This window comes from Mobula birostris, chromosome 5 (assembly GCF_030028105.1).
Source record: "Mobula birostris isolate sMobBir1 chromosome 5, sMobBir1.hap1, whole genome shotgun sequence".
NCBI classification, from domain to species: Eukaryota; Metazoa; Chordata; class Chondrichthyes; order Myliobatiformes; family Myliobatidae; genus Mobula; species Mobula birostris.
Window position 1 is genome coordinate 174,433,634 of NC_092374.1, and position 20,104 is coordinate 174,453,737.

At 51.5% G+C, this 20,104-nt stretch overlaps 1 protein-coding gene across 1 annotated transcript in view; it reads right to left on the reverse strand.

The window, feature by feature from the left end:
• LOC140198057 (nitric oxide synthase 1-like) overlaps nucleotides 1-3,803 on the reverse strand; it is a 79,188-nt gene extending 75,385 nt beyond the window's left edge. Inside the window, exon 1 of the mRNA XM_072258917.1 lies at nucleotides 3,561-3,803. Coding sequence (XP_072115018.1) covers nucleotides 3,561-3,718 — 158 coding nt within the window. The 5' untranslated portion in view covers nucleotides 3,719-3,803. The remainder of the gene's footprint in view (nucleotides 1-3,560) is intronic.
• Nucleotides 3,804-20,104: the final 16,301 nt, after the last annotated feature.

The window sequence follows — 20,104 nt, forward strand, 5'->3', positions numbered from 1 at the left end:
GAACTCGACGCCCGTTTTTTCCGAAAACTAGCTGAAATGTGGACTCATCTGACCACAGCACATGGTTCCACAGTCTTTCGGTCCATCTGAGATGAGCTCGGGCCCAGAGAACTCGCCGGTGTTTCTGCATAGAGTTGATGTATGGCTTCCTCCTTGCGTAATACAGTTTCAAGTTGCATTTCTGGATGCAGCGACGGACTGTGTTGAGTGACAATGGTTTTCCGAAGTACTCCCGAGCCCAGGTGGCTATAATTGTCACAGTAGCATGACGGTTTCTTAGGCAGTGCCGCCTGAGGGCTCGAAGATCACGCGCATTCAACAGTGGTTTCCGACCTTGCCCTTTACGCACTGAGATGTCTCTGAATTCTCTGAATCTTTTCACATTATTATGTACTGTAGATGTTGAAAGACCTAAATTCTCTGCAATCTTGCGTTGAGAAATGTTCCTTTTGAACTGACTAACAATTCTCTCACGAATTTTGGCACAAAGGGGTGAGCCACGACCCATCCTTGCTTGCAAGGACTGAGCCTTTGATGGACGCTACTTTTATACCCAGTCATGATACCTCACCTGCTACCAATTAGCCTGCTTAATGTGGAGTCTTCCAAACCGGTGTTACTTGAATATTCTGTGCACTTTTCAATCTTATTTTAACTCTGTTCCAACTTTTGTTGAGTGTGTTGCAGCCATCAAATTCTAAATTTGTGTATATTTACAAAATACAATTAAGTTGGTCAGTAAAACCATTGAAAATCTTTTCTTTGTACTTTGGTCAGTTAAATAAAGGTTCACGTGAATTAACATATCACAGATTTTTGTTTTTCTTGCATTTTGGAAAATATCCCTACTTTTCTGGAAATGGGGTTTGTAGATGGATGAGTGGGGATCTGATTGAAACGTATAAGATTATTAAGGGATTGGACACACTGGAGACAGGAAGCATGTTCCCGCTGATGGGTGAGTCCAGAACCAGAGGCCACAGTTTAAGAATAAGGGGTAGGCCATTTAGAACGGAGTTGAGAAAAAACTTTTTCACCCAGAGAGTGGTGGATATATGGAATGCTCTGCCAAGAAGGGAGTGGAGGCCAAGTCTCTGGATATATCCAAGAAAGAGATGGATAGAGCTCTTAAAGATAGTGGAATCAAAGGTTATGGGGATAAGGCAGGAACTGGATACTGATTGTGGATGATCAGCCATGATCACAGTGAATGGCGGTGCTGGCTCAAAGGGCCGAATGGCCTACTGCTGCACCTATTGTCTATAAAACTACAGAAGTATATTCACACAAAAAATACCCAAAATCCAAACATAAAGGATTTACAAGACCGTAAACAATTCCATACTAAAACATGGTTACTACCATCTATATAATACTCAATTCACTGGGGGGGTAGACAATCACTCCAGGAAATCCCACTTTGTAGCCATAGTGACCACATGCTCCTTTGAACATGACCCCAAAAGGGGGCAGACAGGCAGCTTGCTCTTCCCACTGCCTGGACCCGTGTCACCCTATGCAAAACCTTCCACCCTCCCACAGTGACCATCCTTCAGTACTGCCCCTCCCACGTTGCGGTGCTCCCTCAGTAGTTCCCGTCCCACCGTTAGAGGCTCCCTTAGTACCCCTCCCTCTTCCTCTACACCACAACCCTCTGACCGACAGCCAATACTCCCTCCCCTCCAAACCCTGACTGCTGCACTTTGACCCACTCCGGTTCTCTGTGTGAGTGTGAATATGCGTGTGAGAGAGGAACTGAAAATGTGTGCAAGTGTGAATACTGTATGTGTGTGAGTGCAAGCATGTGTGACGGGGGGGTGCTGAGTGAACTTGTGTGTGTGAGTGTGAATATGCGTGTGAGAGAAACTGTGAACGTGTGTGTGAGAGGAACAGAGAATGTATCAGTGCGTATACGTGTGTGAGTGAGGAACTGTGTGAGTATGTGAAACTAAGAATGTGTGAGTGTGAGCATATGTGTGTGAGTATGAATGTGTATGTGTGTGTGTACATTCATGTCTGATCATTCACAACCTGCCCTCACTACCCTCCCTGTTCCAAGCTATCTGTCTCCCTGTCATTTCTAGGACAGTTTTATGAAACCTCAATCCTGTCATTCTTGGACCTGCTCCAGCTCAGCAATCTGATCTCAGCTGCTCTAGTCTCCACCTGTTCTGCACCTGCCCCCTCCATATCAGTACCTGACCCCCCCCCCACCCTCCTCCACCATACCAGCTCTCATTCCCTGAAAGAAGAAACTGTCAATGAACACTGCTACTCTTTAGCAATCATTTGTTTCCCTGCAGGACCATGTTATCAGGAATTGAGCAACTTGTATCAGCCTTTGGCTGAGCACAGAACCACTCAGGGCTGGCAGCAAACCAGATGGCCGGGAGTGTGGGGCAAGAGTGTATCAGCCTACAATAGTGCTGGCGATGGGCAGCTCACTCAGAGTGGCACCAGGACAGGGAGCTGGAGTTGTCCCAGTACGGAGAACAGGGGTGGTCCCAGCACGGAGAACCGGACTGGTCCCAGCACGGAGAACCGGACTGGTCCCAGCACGGAGACCCGGACTGGTCCCAGAACGGAGACCCGGACTGGTCCCAGTACGGAGAACCGGAGTGGTCTCAGTTAAGAGACCCAGAGTGGTTCCAGTACAGAGAACCGGACTGGTCCCAGTACTGACACATACACAGAGACAGAGACAGACACACACACACACACACACACACACACACACACACACCCACACGCATACACACATATTCATAAACACACATTCTCAGTTTCTCTCACACACATACACACTCACACGTTCTCTGTTCCTCTCCCACACTCACACACATTCTCCGTTCCTCTCTCACACACATATACATACTCACACATTCTCTGTTCCTCTCACACACACATTCACAGTTTCTCTCTCACACACATTCATAGTCGCACACATTTTTCCTCTGTCTCACACATATACACTCTCACACACAAATTTGCACACGGTTCCTCTCTCACATACATGTTCACATTCACATGCTTTTTCAGTGCCTCTCTCACACATATTCAAACTCAGTCTCTCTCTCTCTCACAAACACACTCATGTACCCATTTGGCCAGGACCAAGAGCACACCCACCAGTAGATCCCCAGTAACCCGTCACCCACCCCACTCTGCACTGACTGCCCTTGCATCAGGAGAGTGGGGCTGAAATGCACCCAGAATTTGAGGAGCAGCTTCGTCAGATATTCAGACAGGGGCTGCAACCCCTCACACTGACTCCGCATGGCCACAAAATGGACAACTGGACGATGACATGTCGTGGGACAACTTAAAACCTGTTGCACAGTATCACCCTATGCAAAACCTTCCACCCTCTCACAGTGACCCTCCTTCAGTACTGCCCCTCCCACGTTGTGGTGCTCCCTCAGTAGTTCCCGTCCCACCGTTTGAGGCTCCCTTAGTACCCCTCCCTCTTCCTCTACACCACAACCCTCCGACCGACAGCCAATACTCCCTCCCCGCCAAACCGTGACTGCTGCACTTTGTTCGGCGTCTTTGACCCTGACCTGTGCCCAGAGGTCCCGCTCTCGCCTAATCCTGTTGTCGGTGCCTCACTGTTGTCCATCAGCTTGGTTTGCTGATCTCCAACCACTGCACAAGCCCGGTCTGCTTCGCTGTCCTGGGACAGATCTGGTTTACCGTCCTTGTTCTGCTCTGCTTCCATGTCCTGGGACCAGTCCTGTTCTCTGCCCTGGGACAACTCCAGCTACCTGTCCTGGTGCCACTCTGAGTGAGCTGCCCAGCCCCAGCACTATTGTAGGCTGACACGCTCCCGCCCCACACTCCCAGCCGTCTGGTTGGCTGCCAGCCCTCCGATAGGCTCTGTGCTCGGCCAATGGCTGAGACAAGTTGCTCAATTCCTGGTAAGATGGTCCTGCAGGGAAACAAATGATTGCTAAAGAGTAGCAGGGCTCATCAATAGTTTCCTCTTTCAGGGAATGAGGGCTGGTATGGTGGAGGAGGGTGGAGCGATTGCAGGGGTGTATGATCAGACACACATACACACTCACAAATTCATACTCTCACACAAACCCTCACACAGTTCCTCTGTCACACATATATTCACACTCACACATTCACATTCTCTCTCTCACACACACAGACACACTCAGGCAGTGCATATAAAAAGTATTCACCCCGCCCCCCAGAAGATTTTATGTTTTATTGTTTTACAGCATAAAATCACAGTGGACTTAATTTGTCTTTTTTTGACACTGATCCAACAGGAAAAAGACTCTCTTTTTGTCAAAGTGTAAATAGATCTCTACAAAGTGATCTAAATTAATTACAAATATAAAACACGAAATAATTGATTGCATAAATATTCACCCCTTTCAAGTCAGTATTTAGTAGTTGTACCTTTGTCAGCAATTACAGCCTTGAGTCTATGTGGATAGGTCTCTATCAGCTTTGCATATCTGGACAGGGCGATTTTTCCCTATTTTCTTTACAAAACTGCTCAAGCTCTGTCAGATTGCACGGTGATCATGAGTGAACAGCCCTTTTAGTGCAGCCACAAATTCTCAATTGGATTGAGGTCTGGACTCTGACTTGGCCATTCCAGGACATCAACTTTGTTGTTTTTAAGCCATTCCTGTGTAGCTTTGTCTTGGTTCTTGGGGTCATTATATTGATGGAAAACAAATCTTCTCCCAAGTCACAGTTCTCTTGCAGACTGCATCAGGTTTTCCTCCAGGATTTCTCTGTATTTTGCTGCATTCATTTTACCCTCTACCTTCACAAGCCTTCCAGGGCCTGCTGCAGTGAAGCATCCCACAGCATGGTGCAGCCACCACCATGCTTCACGGTAGGGATGGTGTGTTTTTGATGATGTGCAGTGTTTAGCTTGCACCAAACATAGTGCTTAGTCTTGCAAACACGAGGAAATCTGCAGATGCTGGAATTTCAAGCAACACACATAAAAGTTGCTGGTGAACGCAGCAGGCCAGGCAGCATCTCTAGGAAGAGATACAGTCGACGTTTTGGGCCGAGACCTTTCCTCAGGACTAACTGAAAGAAGAGCTAGTAAGAGATTTGAAAGTGGGAGGGGGAGGGGGATATCCGAAATGATAGGAGAAGACAGGAGGGGGAGGGATGGAGCCAAGAGCTGGACAGGTGATTGGCAAAAGGGATATGAGAGGATCATTGGACAGGAGGCCCAGGGAGAAAGAAAGGGGGAGGGGGGGAAGCCCAGAGGATGGGCAAGGGGTATAGTGAGAGGGACAGAGGGAGAGAAAGGAGAGAGAGAGAGACGGATGGGGTACGAGGGGGAGGTGGGGCATTAACGGAAGTTAGAGAAGTCAATGTTTATGCCATCAGGTTGGAGGCTACCCAGACGGAATATAAGGTGTTGTTCCTCCAATCTGAGTGTGGCTTCATCTTTACAGTGGAGGAGGCCGTGGATAGACATATCAGAATGGGAATGGGATGTGGAATTAAAATGTGTGGCAACTGGGAGATCCTGCTTTCTCTGGCGGACAGAGCGTAGGTGTTCAACGAAATGGTCTCCCAGTCTGCGTCGGGTCTCGCCAATATATAAAAGGCCACATCGGGAGCACCGGACGCAGTATAATCACCCCAGCCGACTCACAGGTGAAGTGTCGCCTCACCTGGAAAGACTGTCTGGGGCCCTGAATGGTAGTGAGGGAGGAAGTGCAAGGGCATGTGTAGCACTTGTTCCGCTTACACGGATAAGTGCTGGGAGGGACATCGGTGGGAGGGATGGGAGGGACAAATGGACAAGGGAGTCGCGTAGGGAGCGATCCCTGCGGAAAGCGGGGGGGGGGGGAGGGAAAGATGTGCTTAGTGGTGGGATCCCGTTGGAGGTGGTGGAAGTTACGGAGAATAATATGTTGGACCCAGAGGCTGGTGGGGTGGTAAGTGAGGACCAGGGGTACCCTATTCCTACTCGGGTGGTGGGAGGATGGGGTGAGAGCAGATGTGCATGAAATGGGAGAGATGCGTTTGAGAGCAGAGTTGATAGTGGAGGAAAGGAAGCCTCTTTCTTTAAAAAAGGAGGACATCTTCATCCTGGAATGAAAAGCCTCGTCCTGAGAGCAGATGCGGCGGAGACGGAGGAATTGCGAGAAGGGATAGCATTTTTGCAAGAGACAGGGTGAGAAGAGGAATAGTCCAGGTAGCTGTGAGAGTCCGTAGGCTTATAGTAGACATCAGTAGATAAGCTGTCTCCAGAGATAGAGACAGAAAGATCTAGAAAGTGAATGTTTAGTCTGATGGTCCAAAAGCTCAATTTTGGTTTAATCAGACCAGAGAACCTTCTTCCAGCCGACTTCAGAGTCTCCCACATGCCTTCTGGCAAACTCTAGCTGAGATTTCATGTGAGTTTTTTTCAACAGTGGCTTTCCCTTTGCCACTCTCCCATAAAGCTGTGACCGGTGAAGCACCCGGGCAACAGTCATATGCACGGTCTCTCCCGCCTCAGCCACTGAAGCTTGTAATTCCTCCAGAGTTGTCATTGGTCTCTTGATGGCCTCCCTCACTAGTCCCATTCTTGCACAGTCATTCAGATGTTGAGAATGGCCTGCACTAGGCAAATTTACAGCTGGGGCATATTCTTTCCATTTCTTGATGATTGCCTTAACTGTACTCCAAAGGATATTCAGTGACTTGGAAATTTTCTTGTATCCATCTCCTGACTTGTGCTTTTCAATAACTTTTTCACAGAGTTGCTTAGAGTGTTCTTTTATCTTCATGGTGTAGTTTTTGCCAGGTTGCTCACTCACTAGAGTTGACCTTCCAGATACAGGTGTATTTTACTACATTCAATTGAAACACCTTGAATGCACACAGGGGATCTCCATTTAACTAATTATGTGACTTGTAAAACTGGCTGCACCAGTGATGATTTGTTGTACCATATTAAAGGGGGTGAATAGTTATGCTGTCAATTATTTTGTGTTTTATTTTTGTAATTAATTTTGATAATTTTGTCAAGATCTGTTTCCACCATGACACGAGAGTGACTTTTTCTGTTGGTCAGTGTCAAAAAAGACAATTTAAATCCACTGTGATTCAATGCTGTAAAATAATAAAACATGAAAACTTCCAAGGGTGGTGGGGAAGGTGAATACTTTTATAGGCACTGCATATTCACACCACACATACAGACACAGACACGCACACTCACGCAAACATAAAAACACATTCTCAATCACAGATGCACGGTGGGGTGGGGGGTGGGGGAATGAAGATCCAATCATGAGAGCAGAGTTACTTTGTCAGATAAGGTAAGGATGAATCCTAAGAGATTCGCAAGTACATACGGAGGGAGAATAAGATACACAGTGGGAGAACAGTCCTGTTACTGATCAGTGTGGCCATCCTCTGTCTGTAGATCCACAAGGGATGGGCGAGGTGCTGACAGAATGGATTTACCATGGACAGAACATGGAAGAGGTGGTTTCAGGGATAGGATCAGTGATGGGCTGAAGGGCCTGGTTTTGTACTGAAGTGCTCTGTAACTCTATCAACGTGCGGGGTTAACCAGGGAGGGTGCGGCTGCATAATGTGCTGGAGGAACTCTGCTTCGGACAGTGTCTGTGGGAGTAATGAAGAGACAATGTTTCGGGTTGGGTCCCTTCCTCAGGACTGGAAGGAAGGCAGGGTCTGGAGGTGACTTGCCAGAATGCAAACTAGCGAACGTGAGGCTACGTCGAACAGATTAGGGCGTTTCTCTTTGGAGCAAAGGAGGACAAGTGGTGACTTGTTAGAGGGCTATTCATCCCCCCACCAACCCCCTCAATGCTCCCAGATGTGATCTGATCCACTGAGACAGGTGGATGTTGGGAGCCAGGGCATGGTCGTAAAGGTGTGTGGAGGTGAGGGGCGTGAGGGTGCGGATGGGGATGGTCTATCGGCTCTAGGCTGTGGATTGGGAGGGGCGCGACACCCCCAGCAAACCTGCCCCCACGGCCTGCTCTGCTCCAGGGTCAGCAGACCCTGCCCTTCCGGTCTCCCACTACTACTACTACGTTGACTCAGGCCTAGGGGGCAGGTGTCGGGCAAATAGTCTCCCACAATAGAGGAGTAAAATTGTCCCTCTCGCTCTCCCCCCACCCCCAAACCACAGATGCTGTTCGACGAGCTGAGCACGTCCCGCAGATTGTGTGTTGCTCCAGATTCCAGGGCCAAGGTGAGACAGGAAGTTCTCAGACACTGTGGATCATTGTGCAAAGAGCAGGGCAGGGCGCTGCTTACAACGGCTGCATTCACAGTCACAGAAACAAGGAAGGACTCAACTACCAGCTTTCTCCAGAATGTGGCAATTCTGATAATTTCTGGCAGTGAGAGAAAGTTACTGGGTGGGAGAGAGGCAGAGGAAGCAGGGGAGAGAGGGGGGGAGGGGATGGAGGGGGGAGAGAGGGGTGAGGGGTGGGAGAAAGGGGGAAAGGAGAGAGAGGGAGAAGGGGGAGAGAGGGAGGGAGAGAGGGGGAGGGAGAGAGGGGGAGGGAGAGAGGGGGAGGGAGAGAGGGGGAGGGGAAGAGAGAGGGGTGAGGGGTGGGAGAGAAGGGGAGGGAGAGGGGGAGAGGGAGAAAGGGCACAGAATGAGGGGGAGGAGCAAAGTTCAGTCACAGAGTGGGAGACGAGTTAAGGTCGGTCACAGAGTGGGAGACGAGTTAAGGTCGGTCACAGAATGGGAGACGAGTGAAGGTTCGGTCACAGAGTGGGAGACCAGTTAAGGTCGGTCACAGAGTGGGAGACGAGTGAAGGTTCGGTCACAGAGTGGGAGACCAGTTAAGGTCGGTCACAGAGTGGGATACGAGATAAGGTTCGGTCACAGAGTGGGAGACCAGTTAAGGTCGGTCACAGAGTGGGATACGAGATAAGGTTCGGTCACAGAGTGGGAGACCAGTTAAGGTCGGTCACAGAGTGGGAGACGAGATAAGGGTTGGTCACAGAGTGGGAGACGAGTTAAGGTCGGTCACAGTTGAGCAACTCTGGCAATGCCGACACCACAGGCCCTCCCTCTGACACGAGGTGGGGACTGACACCACGACCAGTTAACCGGGAAGGCAGCAAGGGTGAGGACAGGGTGCAAGAGAGGGAGATTGAGAATGGGAGAGTGTGAAGTGAGACAAAAGAGACGGGGAGAGTGAAAAAGTGGGAGGGAGGGTGTGAGAGAGATGAGGCTGGGATAGATGGGGACAATGAGAGGATGCAGGAATGAGGGAGTTAGGGAGGGAGAGACTGAGGGAAGTGGTGAGAGAATGAGGGAAAGAGGAAGCAAAAGAGAAGTAGTGAGGGGGAAGGAGAGTAAGGAAAGGGAGGGGTGAGAGAATGAGTGTAGGAAGAGGGCCACTCTGTGACCGACCTTAAAGAGAACAGAGGAATGAAAGAGTGACGGAGAGAATGAAGGCAAGGGGGAGAGGGAAACCAAGGGGGAACAGCGAAGGGAAGACAGCAAAGAGGAGGGAATGCATGAGAGGAAAGGAGAGGGCAGGGTGAGAGAGAGACAGAGTGAGAGAGTGGGAGAGAGAGAGAGACAGAGTAAGAGAGTGGGAGAAATAGACAGTGAGAGAGTGGGAGAGATAGACAGAGTGAGAGAGTGGGAGGGAGAGATGGACGGGGTGAGAGAGTGGAATGGAGAGAGGGATGGAGTGAGAGAGTGGGAGAGAGAGAGAGACGGAGTGAGAGGGGGGATGGAGAGAGGGGAGGGAGAGAGAGTGAGAGAGTGGAATGGAGAGAGAGACAGAGTGAAAGTGTGGGATGGAGAGAGAGACGGAGTGAGAAAGTGGGAGGGAGAGAGGGAGGGACGGACGGAGAGAGAAATGGAGTGAGAGACAGAGTGAGAGAGTGGGAGGGAGAGAGAGAGACAGAGTGAGAGAGTGGGACGGAGAGAGGAATGGAGTGACAGTGGGAGGGAGAGAGAGATGGAGTGAGAGAGTGGGAGGGAGAGAGAGAGATGGAGTGAGAGAGTGGGATGGAGAGAGGAATGGAGTGTCAGAGTGGGAGGGAGAGAGAGACGGAGTGAGAGAGTGGGAGGGAGAGATGGATGGGGTGAGAGAGTGGGATGGAGAGAGGGATGGAGTGAGAGAGATGGAGTGAGAGAGGGGGAGGGAGAGAGACAGTGTGAGAGAGTGGAATGGAGAGAGAGACGGAGTGAGAGTGTGGGATGGAGAGAGAGATGGAGTGAGAGAGTGGGAGGGAGAGAGGGAGGGACGGACGGAGGGACGGAGTGGGAGGGAGAGAGACGGAGGGAGAGAGGGGGAGGGAGTGAGGGACGGAGTGAGACAGTGGGAGGGAGAGAGGGAGGGACGGATGGAGAGAGAGATGGAGTGAGAGACAGAGTGGGAGGGAAAGAGGGACAGTGTGAGAGAGTGGGAGGGAGAGAGAGACGGAGTGAGAGAGTGGGAGGGAGAGAGGGAGGGACGGACGGAGGGACGGAGTGGGAGGGAGAGAGGGGGAGGGAGTGAGGGACGGAGTGAGAGAGTGGGAAGGAGAGAGAGATGGAGTGAGAGAGTGGAAGGGAGAGAGGGAGGGACGGAGTGGGAGGGAGAGAGACGGAGGGAGAGAGGGGGAGGGAGTGAGGGACGGAGTGAGAGAGTGGGAGGGAGAGAGGGAGGGACAGATGGAGAGAGAGATGGAGTGAGAGACAGAGTGGGAGGGAAAGAGGGACAGTGTGAGAGAGTGGGAGGGAGAGAGAGACGGAGTGAGAGAGTGGGAGGGAGAGAGGGAGGGACGGACGGAGGGACGGAGTGGGAGGGAGAGAGGGGGAGGGAGTGAGGGACGGAGTGAGAGAGTGGGAAGGAGAGAGGGAGGGACAGATGGAGAGAGAGATGGAGTGAGAGACAGAGTGAGAGGGAGAGAGGGACAGAGTGAGAGAGTGGGAGGGAGAGAGACGGAGTGAGAGAGTGGGAGGGAGAGAGAGACGGAGTGAGAGAGTGGGAGGGAGAGAGACGGAGTGAGAGAGTGGGAGGGAGAGAGAGAGACAGAGTGAGAGAGTGGGAGGGAGAGAGGGACAGAGTGAGAGAGTGGGAGGGAGAGAGGGACAGTGAGAGTGTGGGAGGGAGAGAGAGTGTGAGAGAGTGGGATGGAGAGAGGGATGGAGTGAGAGAGTGGGAGGGAGAGAGGGACAGAGTGAGAGAGTGGGAGGGAGAGAGGGAGGGTTGGACGGAGAGAGAGATGGAGTGAGAGTGGGAGGGAGAGAGGGACAGAGTGAGAGAGTGGGAGGGAGAGAGGGACGGAGTGAGAGAGTGGGAGGGAGAGAGGGACGGAGTGAGAGAGTGGGACTGAGAGCACAGTGGGTGTTTGAGATTGAAGATGACCAGGATTAACTCCATCTTGTGTTTATTAGCTAACTAGTGTGCTCACTCAACAACACCAGATTCATAGAGCCCAACAACATAGAAACTGGCCCTTCAGCCCATCTAGTCCATGCCAATCTAATCTTCTGCCTGGTTCCATCGACCTGCACTTAAACCACAACCCTTTAGACTGCTCCCATCCACGTACTTACACAAACTTCTCTTAAATCTTGCAATCCGCATACACCACTTCACCTTTCACCCTTAACCTATGACCTCAAGTTCAAGACCCACTCAGCCTCAGTGGAATAAGATTAATTTGGAAAATTCTGTCAAGCCTCCCCTCATTGTCTTATGCTCCAGCATACAAAGTCGTAACATATTCCACCATTCCCTATAACTCAGGTCCTCAAGCCCCAGCCATATCCCTGCAAATTTTCTCACCCTTTCAATCTTATTGCTATCCTTCCTGTAGGTAGGTGACCTGAGCTACACCCAGTTCTCCAGATTTGGCCCTTCCAACGTCTTACACAACTTCTACATAACATCACAACTCCTACACTCAACACTCTGACTTATGAAGTCCAACTTGCCAAAAGCACTTTACGGCACCTGTCTCCCTGTGATGCCACTTTCAAAAGAGTTCTCCATCTGCCCTACTAAACTCCTCAGTGCCCTACTATTCTCTGTGTAAGACCTGCCCCGGTCTGTCATCCCCAAGTGCAACACCTCACACTTGTCTGCGTTAAAATCCACCTGCCATCTTTCAGATCATCCTTTTAGTTCATCCCACTGCAAGCTGTGATAGCCTTCCATCATGCCCAAAAACACTCAGCGCCCTTACTATCACATCTGGATCGGTACGCCGTTAAGGGAGTAGCAGAAGGCCAGCACTGGGGGGGAGGGGGAGAGGGGGGTGGGGGAAGATAGAGAGAGAAGTGGGGGTAGAGGAAGAGAGACAGGGAGAGGGAGCAAGATGGGGTGAGAGAGATGAGAGACACAGGCAATGAGGCATAGAGAAAGAGGCGGGGAGAGAGGGACAGGCAGACAGAAAAAGAGGCATAGAGTGGGGAAGAGAGAGGGAGAATGATGTAATTGTTCAGGAAAGAGGAGAAAGGGATGAGAAGAGGGAGGGAAGGTGGATGGAATAAGGAGAGTGGAGAGGGCATCCTGGAACCATGAAGAACAAGAGTATTCTGAGACAATGGTTGGGAAGATGTTAGAGCCAACTGTTAAGGATGAGGTGATGGAGTAATTGGTGACACAGGACAAGATAGTACAAAGTCAGCATGGTTTCCTTCAGGGAGAATCCTGCCTGATGATCCTGTTGGAATTCTTTGAGGAGATTGCACGTAGGATAGATAAAGGGGATGCAGTGGATGTTGTATATTTGGACTTTGACAAGGTACCACACATAAGGCTGCTTACCAAGTTAAGAGCCCAATGGTATTACAGGAAAGTTACTAACATGGTTAGAACATTGGCTGATTGGTAGGAGGCAGTGAATGGGGATAAAGGATCCTTTTCAGGTTGGCTGCCAGTGACTAGTGATGTTCTGCAGGGGTCGGTGTTGGGACCGCTTCTTTTTATGCTGTATTTCAATGATTTAGATGACAGAATAGATGGCCTTGCTGCCAATTTTGCAGATGATATGAAGATTGGTGGAGGGGCAAGTAGTGTTGAGGAAATAAGTAGGCTTCAGAAGGACTTAGACACATGGGGAGAATGGACAAGAAAGTGGCAAATGAAATACAATGTTGGAAAGTGCATGGTCATGCACTTTGGTAGTAGGAATAAATTTGCAGACTATTTTCTAAACGGGGAGAAAAAACAAAAATCTGACATGCAAAGGGACGTGAGAGTCCTTGTGCAGAACACCCTACAGGTTAACTTGCAGGTCGAGTCAGCGGTGAGGAAGGCAAATGCCATGTTAGCGTTCATTTCAGAAGGTCTAGAATACAAGAACAAGGATGTGATGCTGAGGCTTTATAAGGCTCTGGTGAGACCTCACCTTGGGTATTGTGAACAGTTTTGGGCCCCTCATCTTAGAAAACATGTGCTGGCATTGGAAAGAGTCCAGAGGAGGTTCACGAGGATGATTCCAGGAATGAAAGGGTTATCATATGAGGAACACTTCATAGCTCTGGGGTCTGTACTCACTGGAATTCAGAAGATGAAGAGGGGCCTCATTGAAACCTTTCCAATGTTGAAAGGCCTAGAGCAGGGGTCGGCAACCTTTTTACCTCTGTGGGCCGGATCGAGTATTAATGAGCGGATGATGGGTCAGATAAATGCCATAAAAAACCTGAAATATGGGAATTATCCATTTAAATACATCTGGTTATGTCTTGCCTCAAATTAATGAATAACGCATGAATTAACCAAGGATGCCAATTAGTAATCAAGTAAGCAACATTTTCTAGGCAAATGAGACAAACTGGTTTCCCAGCTTGCTCGATGAAGAAGTAATCTAGTGTCCAAGTGTCTTGGAAATTTTGGCACTCAGTGTCTACCTTCCTGCATTTTGCATTCATTGCCATTGGAATTTTTTTCTTCGATTTTATTTCGAAACACGAGTTATTCAACAAGTATCGTAGCACATGTAAATATCTGGATATTTAGCGTGGATTTCTTGTTAAAACACAATGACACTGTTTCTGTTTACAGATTTGAACGATCCCATCTGAAAACCTGGGCGTGCACGGAGAGTATCTAATACATATTAATAAGGTAGTCTGCCTTCCCGTCATTCGTATATACCAGTGCTTGGTTTGGAACAAAACGGAACCTGGGGCCAGTGTAACAAGATGCCATGCACGTCCATCAGTGTGGTCGCATGAAACACTCGGAATAAGGAAAAATCGCTCGCGGGCCGGGTAGCATAGTATCTCAATATTTGCTCACAGGCCGGTCAAAGTATCTTTGCAGGCCAGATCCGGTAGGTTGCCTAACCCTGGCCTAGACAGAGTAGATGTGGAAAGGATGTTTCCCATGGTGGGAGAGTCCAGGACAAGAGGGCACAGCCTCAGGATAGAGGGGTGTCCTTTCAAAACAGAGATGCGGAGAAATTTCTTTAGCCAAAGGGTGGTGAATTTGTGGAATTTGTTGTTACATGCAGCTGTGGAGGCCAGGTTGTTGGGTGTATTTAAGGCAGAGATTGATAGTTTCTTGATTGGACATTTCATCAAAGGTTGCAGGGAGAAGGCCGGGAACTGAGGTTGAGGAGGAGTTAGAAAAAAAGGATCGGCCATGATTGAATAGCGGATCAGACTCGATGCACCAGATGACCTAATTCTGAGCCCATGTCTTATCTTCCTGTGGATGAGGAAGATCTCGCCTGGGTGAACTGGAAACAAAGTTTGGCACAGAAATCTGTACTGAACAATGAGAGTGCTCTTCAGCCTGGGTACGTTACATGGAGGAGGAAGGGAAACTAATGCCAGAACTCTCTAGCTAACCAAAGGGAAGGGTTAAGTAGATGAGAGACGTGTGGGCAAATCATTAATAAAATGACGTTAATTGCAAAATGCTCAGAGAGGAACTAAAAAGGGGAATGAAAGAGGGACAGAGAAAGTGGGGGGAAAAGTCTGGCAGGAAAACAGAATGGGAATCTAAACGCACTCTTATCAACACATGAAGAGAGCTGTGAGCAGAGACCTGGCATTGGTAAGGGACCACACAGGAAATCAGCTCCGTGGCCAGGGTGGGGACATAGAACATACAATGTGGAACGCAGAACATGGAACTGGGCCTTTGGTCACTATTCTATGTCAAAACCATTAATGACACGCAATTCCTACTTGCCACGCCATGTCCGTACCCTCCATTGAAATGCCGACCTCAAAGCCCCTTAAATACCTTTATGTTTACCTCCAGCACCACCTCTGGCAGCGTATCCCAGACACCCACCAATCTGTGTAAGATATTTACACTCTCTCAACTTAAATGCATATCTTTGGCATTAAAGATTTTGACACTGGGTAAAGGATTCCTGCTGCTTGTTCTATCTGCCTCTCATGATTTTATATTATATTATAATTTTAAATACATATATTTAGGCACTAGTCACAGACTTCCAGCCAGAATAAGTTGCATCAACCACTATCCTCTGTATTTATGGGCAAGTCAGCTCAGAGTCAAAATGGCCAAGTCACCATGAGTCCAAGGCGACAATCTTCTGAATGAGCCTCCCATGGGTGACCTTCTCACCTTCCTAAAATCCATGGAGACAACACCCACTGCTCTACCTTCATCAATCAGCTCCTCAAAAGCTCACTCAAGTTACTAAGACATGACTTGCCCTGCACAAAGCCATGCTGACCACCCCCAGTTAGACCATGATTTTCCAATTGTTCATAAATCCTATCCCTCCAAATCTTCTCCAGTGACTTCCTACCCACCGGCCTATTGTGTCCATAATTATTCCTTTCTTCCTTCTTGAATAATGGAACAATATTTGCTACTTACCAGTGCCCTCGACACTGCCAGTGGCCAGAGAGGATATAGTCAAGGCCTCTCTCAGTAACCTGCAGTCCCATCAGCACCTAGGGGCTTAACCACCTTTGAGACACTCAAAACTACCTCTTTCTTTATTTCGATATGCCCTAGCATATTAACACACTCCACACTGATCTCCCTATCTTCCACAACCCATTCCTTGGTCAAATTAGACCTCCCCACCGCCTGCGCTCAGCAGGGATGCGGATGGAGTTCAATAATGGGAGGTGGGGATGGGGAGGGGGTTATCTATAGTCACCGAGGAATGACAGGGGGAAAGTGCAGCAAGTCCTTTACTATGTATCTGTACATCTTGGTATGCTTGTATCCCAACATTAGTGTGTCTTGGTGTCTGTGTGTGTGTGCGCACAGGCTCAAGTGTGCGAGGGGGAGAGGGGGACGGGAGAGAGAGGGAGGGGGGGACGGGAGAGAGAGGGAGGGGGGGACGGGAGAGAGAGGGAGGGGGGGACGGGAGAGAGAGGGAGGGGGGACGGGAGAGAGAGGGAGAGGAGGAGGGGGAGAGGGAGGGGAGAGGGGGAGGAGGATGGGAGAGGGGGGAGGGGGAGAGAGAAGGGGGAGAGAGAAGGGGGGAGGAGGGGGAGGGGGGAGAGAGAGAAGGGGGGAGGAGGGGGAGGGGGAGAGAGAGAAGGGGGGAGGAGGGGGAGGAGGGGAGAGAGAAGGGGGAGGAGGGGAGAGAGAAGGGGGGAGGAGGGGAGAGAGAAGGGGGAGGAGGGGAGAGGGGGAGAGGGGGGAGAAGGAGAAGGAGAGGGGGAGAGGGGAGAAGGAGAAGGAGAAGGAGAAGGAGAAGGAGAGGGGGAGGGGGAGGGGGAGGAGGGGGAGAGAGAAGGAGAGAAGGGGGGAAGAGGGGGAGAGGAGGGGGGAGAGGGGGAGAGGGGGAGAGGGGGAGAGGGGGAGAGGGGGAGAGGGGGAGAGGGGGAGAGGGGGAGGGGAGAGGGGGAGGGGAGAGGGGGAGGGGAGAGGGGGAGGGAGAGGGGGAGGGGAGAGGGGGAGGGGAGAGGGGGAGGGGAGAGGGGGGGAGAGGAGAGGGGGAGAGGGGAGAGGAGGGGGAGAGGAGAGGGGGAGGGGGAGGAGAGAGAAGGAGAGGGGAGAGAAGGGGGAAGAGGGGGAGAGGAGAGGGGAAGAGGGGGAGAGGAGAGGGGGAGAGGAGAGGAGGAGAGGAGAGGGGGAGAGGAGAGGGGGAGAGGAGAGGGGGAGAGGAGAGGGGGAGAGGGGGAGAGGGGGAGAGGGGGAGAGGGGGAGAGGGGAGAGGGGAGAGGGGAGAGGGGGAGAGGAGAGGGGGAGAGGGGAGGGGAGAGGGAGGGGAGAGGGAGAGGGGAGAGGGGGAGGGGAGAGGGGAGAGGGGAGAGGGGGAGAGGAGAGGGGGAGAGGGGAGAGGGGGAGGGGAGAGGGGAGAGGGGAGAGGGGAGAGAGAGAAGGGGGAGGAGGGGGAGGGGGAGAGAGAGAAGGGGGGAGGAGGGGGAGGAGGGGAGAGAGAAGGGGGAGGAGGGGAGAGAGAAGGGGGGAGGAGGGGAGAGAGAAGGGGGAGGAGGGGAGAGGGGGAGAGGGGGGAGAAGGAGAAGGAGAGGGGGAGAGGGGAGAAGGAGAAGGAGAAGGAGAAGGAGAAGGAGAGGGGGAGGGGGGAGGAGGGGGAGAGAGAAGGAGAGAAGGGGGGAAGAGGGGGAGAGGAGGGGGAGAGGGGGAGAGGGGGAGAGGGGGAGAGGGGGAGAGGGGGAGAGGGGGAGAGGGGGAGGGGAGAGGGGGAGGGGAGAGGGGGAGGGGAGAGGGGGAGGGGAGAGGGGGAGGGAGAGGGGGAGAGGAGAGGGGAGAGGAGAGGGGAGAGGAGAGGGGGAGGGGGAGGAGAGAGAAGGAGAGGGGAGAGAAGGGGGAAGAGGGGGGTGAGGAGAGGGGAAGAGGGGGAGAGGAGAGGGGGAGAGGAGAGGAGGAGAGGAGAGGGGGAGAGGAGAGGGGGAGAGGAGAGGGGGAGAGGAGAGGGGAGAGGAGAGGGGGAGAGGGGGAGTGGGGGAGAGGGGGAGAGGGGGAGAGGGGGAGAGGGGAGTGGGGAGAGGGGAGAGGGGGAGAGGAGAGGGGGAGAGGGGAGGGGAGAGGGGAGAGGGTGAGGGGAGAGGGGGAGGGGAGAGGGGAGAGGGGAGAGGGGGAGAGGAGAGGGGGAGAGGGGTGAGGGGGAGGGGAGAGGGGAGAGGGGAGAGGGGGGAGAGGAGAGGGGGAGAGGAGAGGGGGTGAGGAGAGGGGGAGAGGAGAGGGGGAGAGGAGAGGGGGAGTGGAGAGGGGGAGAGGGGGAGAGGGGGAGGGGGGGAGAGGGGGGAGAGAGAAGGAGAGGGGGAGAGGGGGAGGGGAATGGGAGAGAGAGGGAGAGAAGGGGAGGAAGAGGGGGAGGAGGAGGGGAGGGAGAAGGGGGGTGGTAGGGAGAGGGAGAGAGGGGGAGAGATTGTGATAGTATGCCCCAGCCTCCTGCCCTCTCACTGCCTCTGACTGGTTGTCATGGACATTACCGTGCTCTCCGTTCCCCTCCCGGGCGGCGGTGTGCACAGCGGCCTGCTGGCGCCATCTGCTGGTTGCTGAAGGCAATGGTCTGATTGCTGTGGAGGGTGTCGGCGCCGCCCGGAGAACTGAGGAGAAGGTTTCCTGTGGCGTGTGTTACCGCACGGGTCCCCAATCTTTTTTGCACTGCGGACCGGTTTAATATTGACAATATTCTTGCGGACCGGCCGACTCCGGGGATGGGGGGGGGGGGTAAAGTTGCCAACGGACAAGAGTAGCAGTCAAATACGTTGTGTATACCCCGATGAAGGACTACAATGACCATGAAGCCTGCGTATACGTGCTGCTTATTTCTACAAATCGTTTTTGGAGATTCTGTTCGGGGGGTGGGTGTTAATCACGACCGGAATATAGGTGGTAAGCGGCTAATACACTCAATTTCGTGTCTAAAAGGATTTATCTAACGAATTTAATATTAAACACACAGCGCATATTTTCCTCGCATGAATATAGTGATAAGTCAATTTTCAGGTGAGGACAGGGGAGCTCGAAGTAAGTATCGAACGAACTCCAGTAGAAGTGGTGGAGGCAGGTTCGATATTATCATTTAAAAGAAAATTTGGATAGGTATATGGACGGGAAAGGAATGGCGGGTTATGGCCTGAGTGCAGGGCGGTGGGACTAGCTGAGAGTAGCGTTCGGCACGGACTAGAAGGGCAGAGATCGCCTGTTTCCGTGCTGTAATTGTTACATGGTTATGTAAGTCACTTATAAGTCAATAGCATCATAACATTTTAAGTAACGTTTGGATATTAAACACACAGCACATATTTTCCCCATATGAACATATAAAATCATTGCAACACACCAATATCGCTGAATCAGTGGGAGCCCTGGGCTTGTTTTCCTGCAACAAGACGGTCCTATCAAGGGGTGATGGGAGACAGCGATACTCGAAGGGGGTTCCTTATGTCCGGTCTATTCTGCAATTTAGTTTTCGTTGCATTCATTGCCGAGATATGTTGGAAATGGAAGCAACGTTTTCAGTGTTTTCGTGGCTATCTCAGGATATTTAGCCTTGACTTTGATCCAGAATGCCGGCAGAGATGTTATGTCAAACATACTTTTCAGCCCACCGTTATTTGCAGGCTCGAGGAGATGACGCGCGGGTCATGACCTCGCGTGCGTTGAAGCTCAACAGTGGGGGTGACAGGGAATGAGGAAAGGTGCAGCTGACTCCTATCACCAAATCATAGCGTTTCCTCGCGGCCCGGTGGTTGGGGACCGCTGTGTTACCGGGACCGATGTCATCGGGTGAACAGTGTGAGCTGGGTGAGGGGGCGACGGTCCTGGGGCACTCTACCAGACACACCACCTACCACTATATGTGGGCTTTACTCCTGCAGACCCACCAGACCCGGCAGCCGCCAGAGAAAGCAGGATCTCCCATTTTAATTCCACGTCCCATTCCCATTCTGACATGTCTATCCACGGCCTCCTCTACTGTAAAGACGAAGTCACACTCAGGTTGGAGGAACAACACCTTATATTCTGTCTGGGTAGCCTCCAACCTGATGGCATGAACATCGACTTCTCTAACTTCCGCTAATGCCCCACCTCCCCCTCGTACCCCATCCGTTATTTATTTATATACACACATTCTTTTTCTGGCTCTCCTTTTTCTCCCTCTGTCCCTCTGACTATACGCCTTGCCCATCCTCCGGGCTTACCCCCTCCCCCTTTTCTTTCTCCCTAGGCCTCCTGTCCCATGATCCTCTCGTATTCCTTTT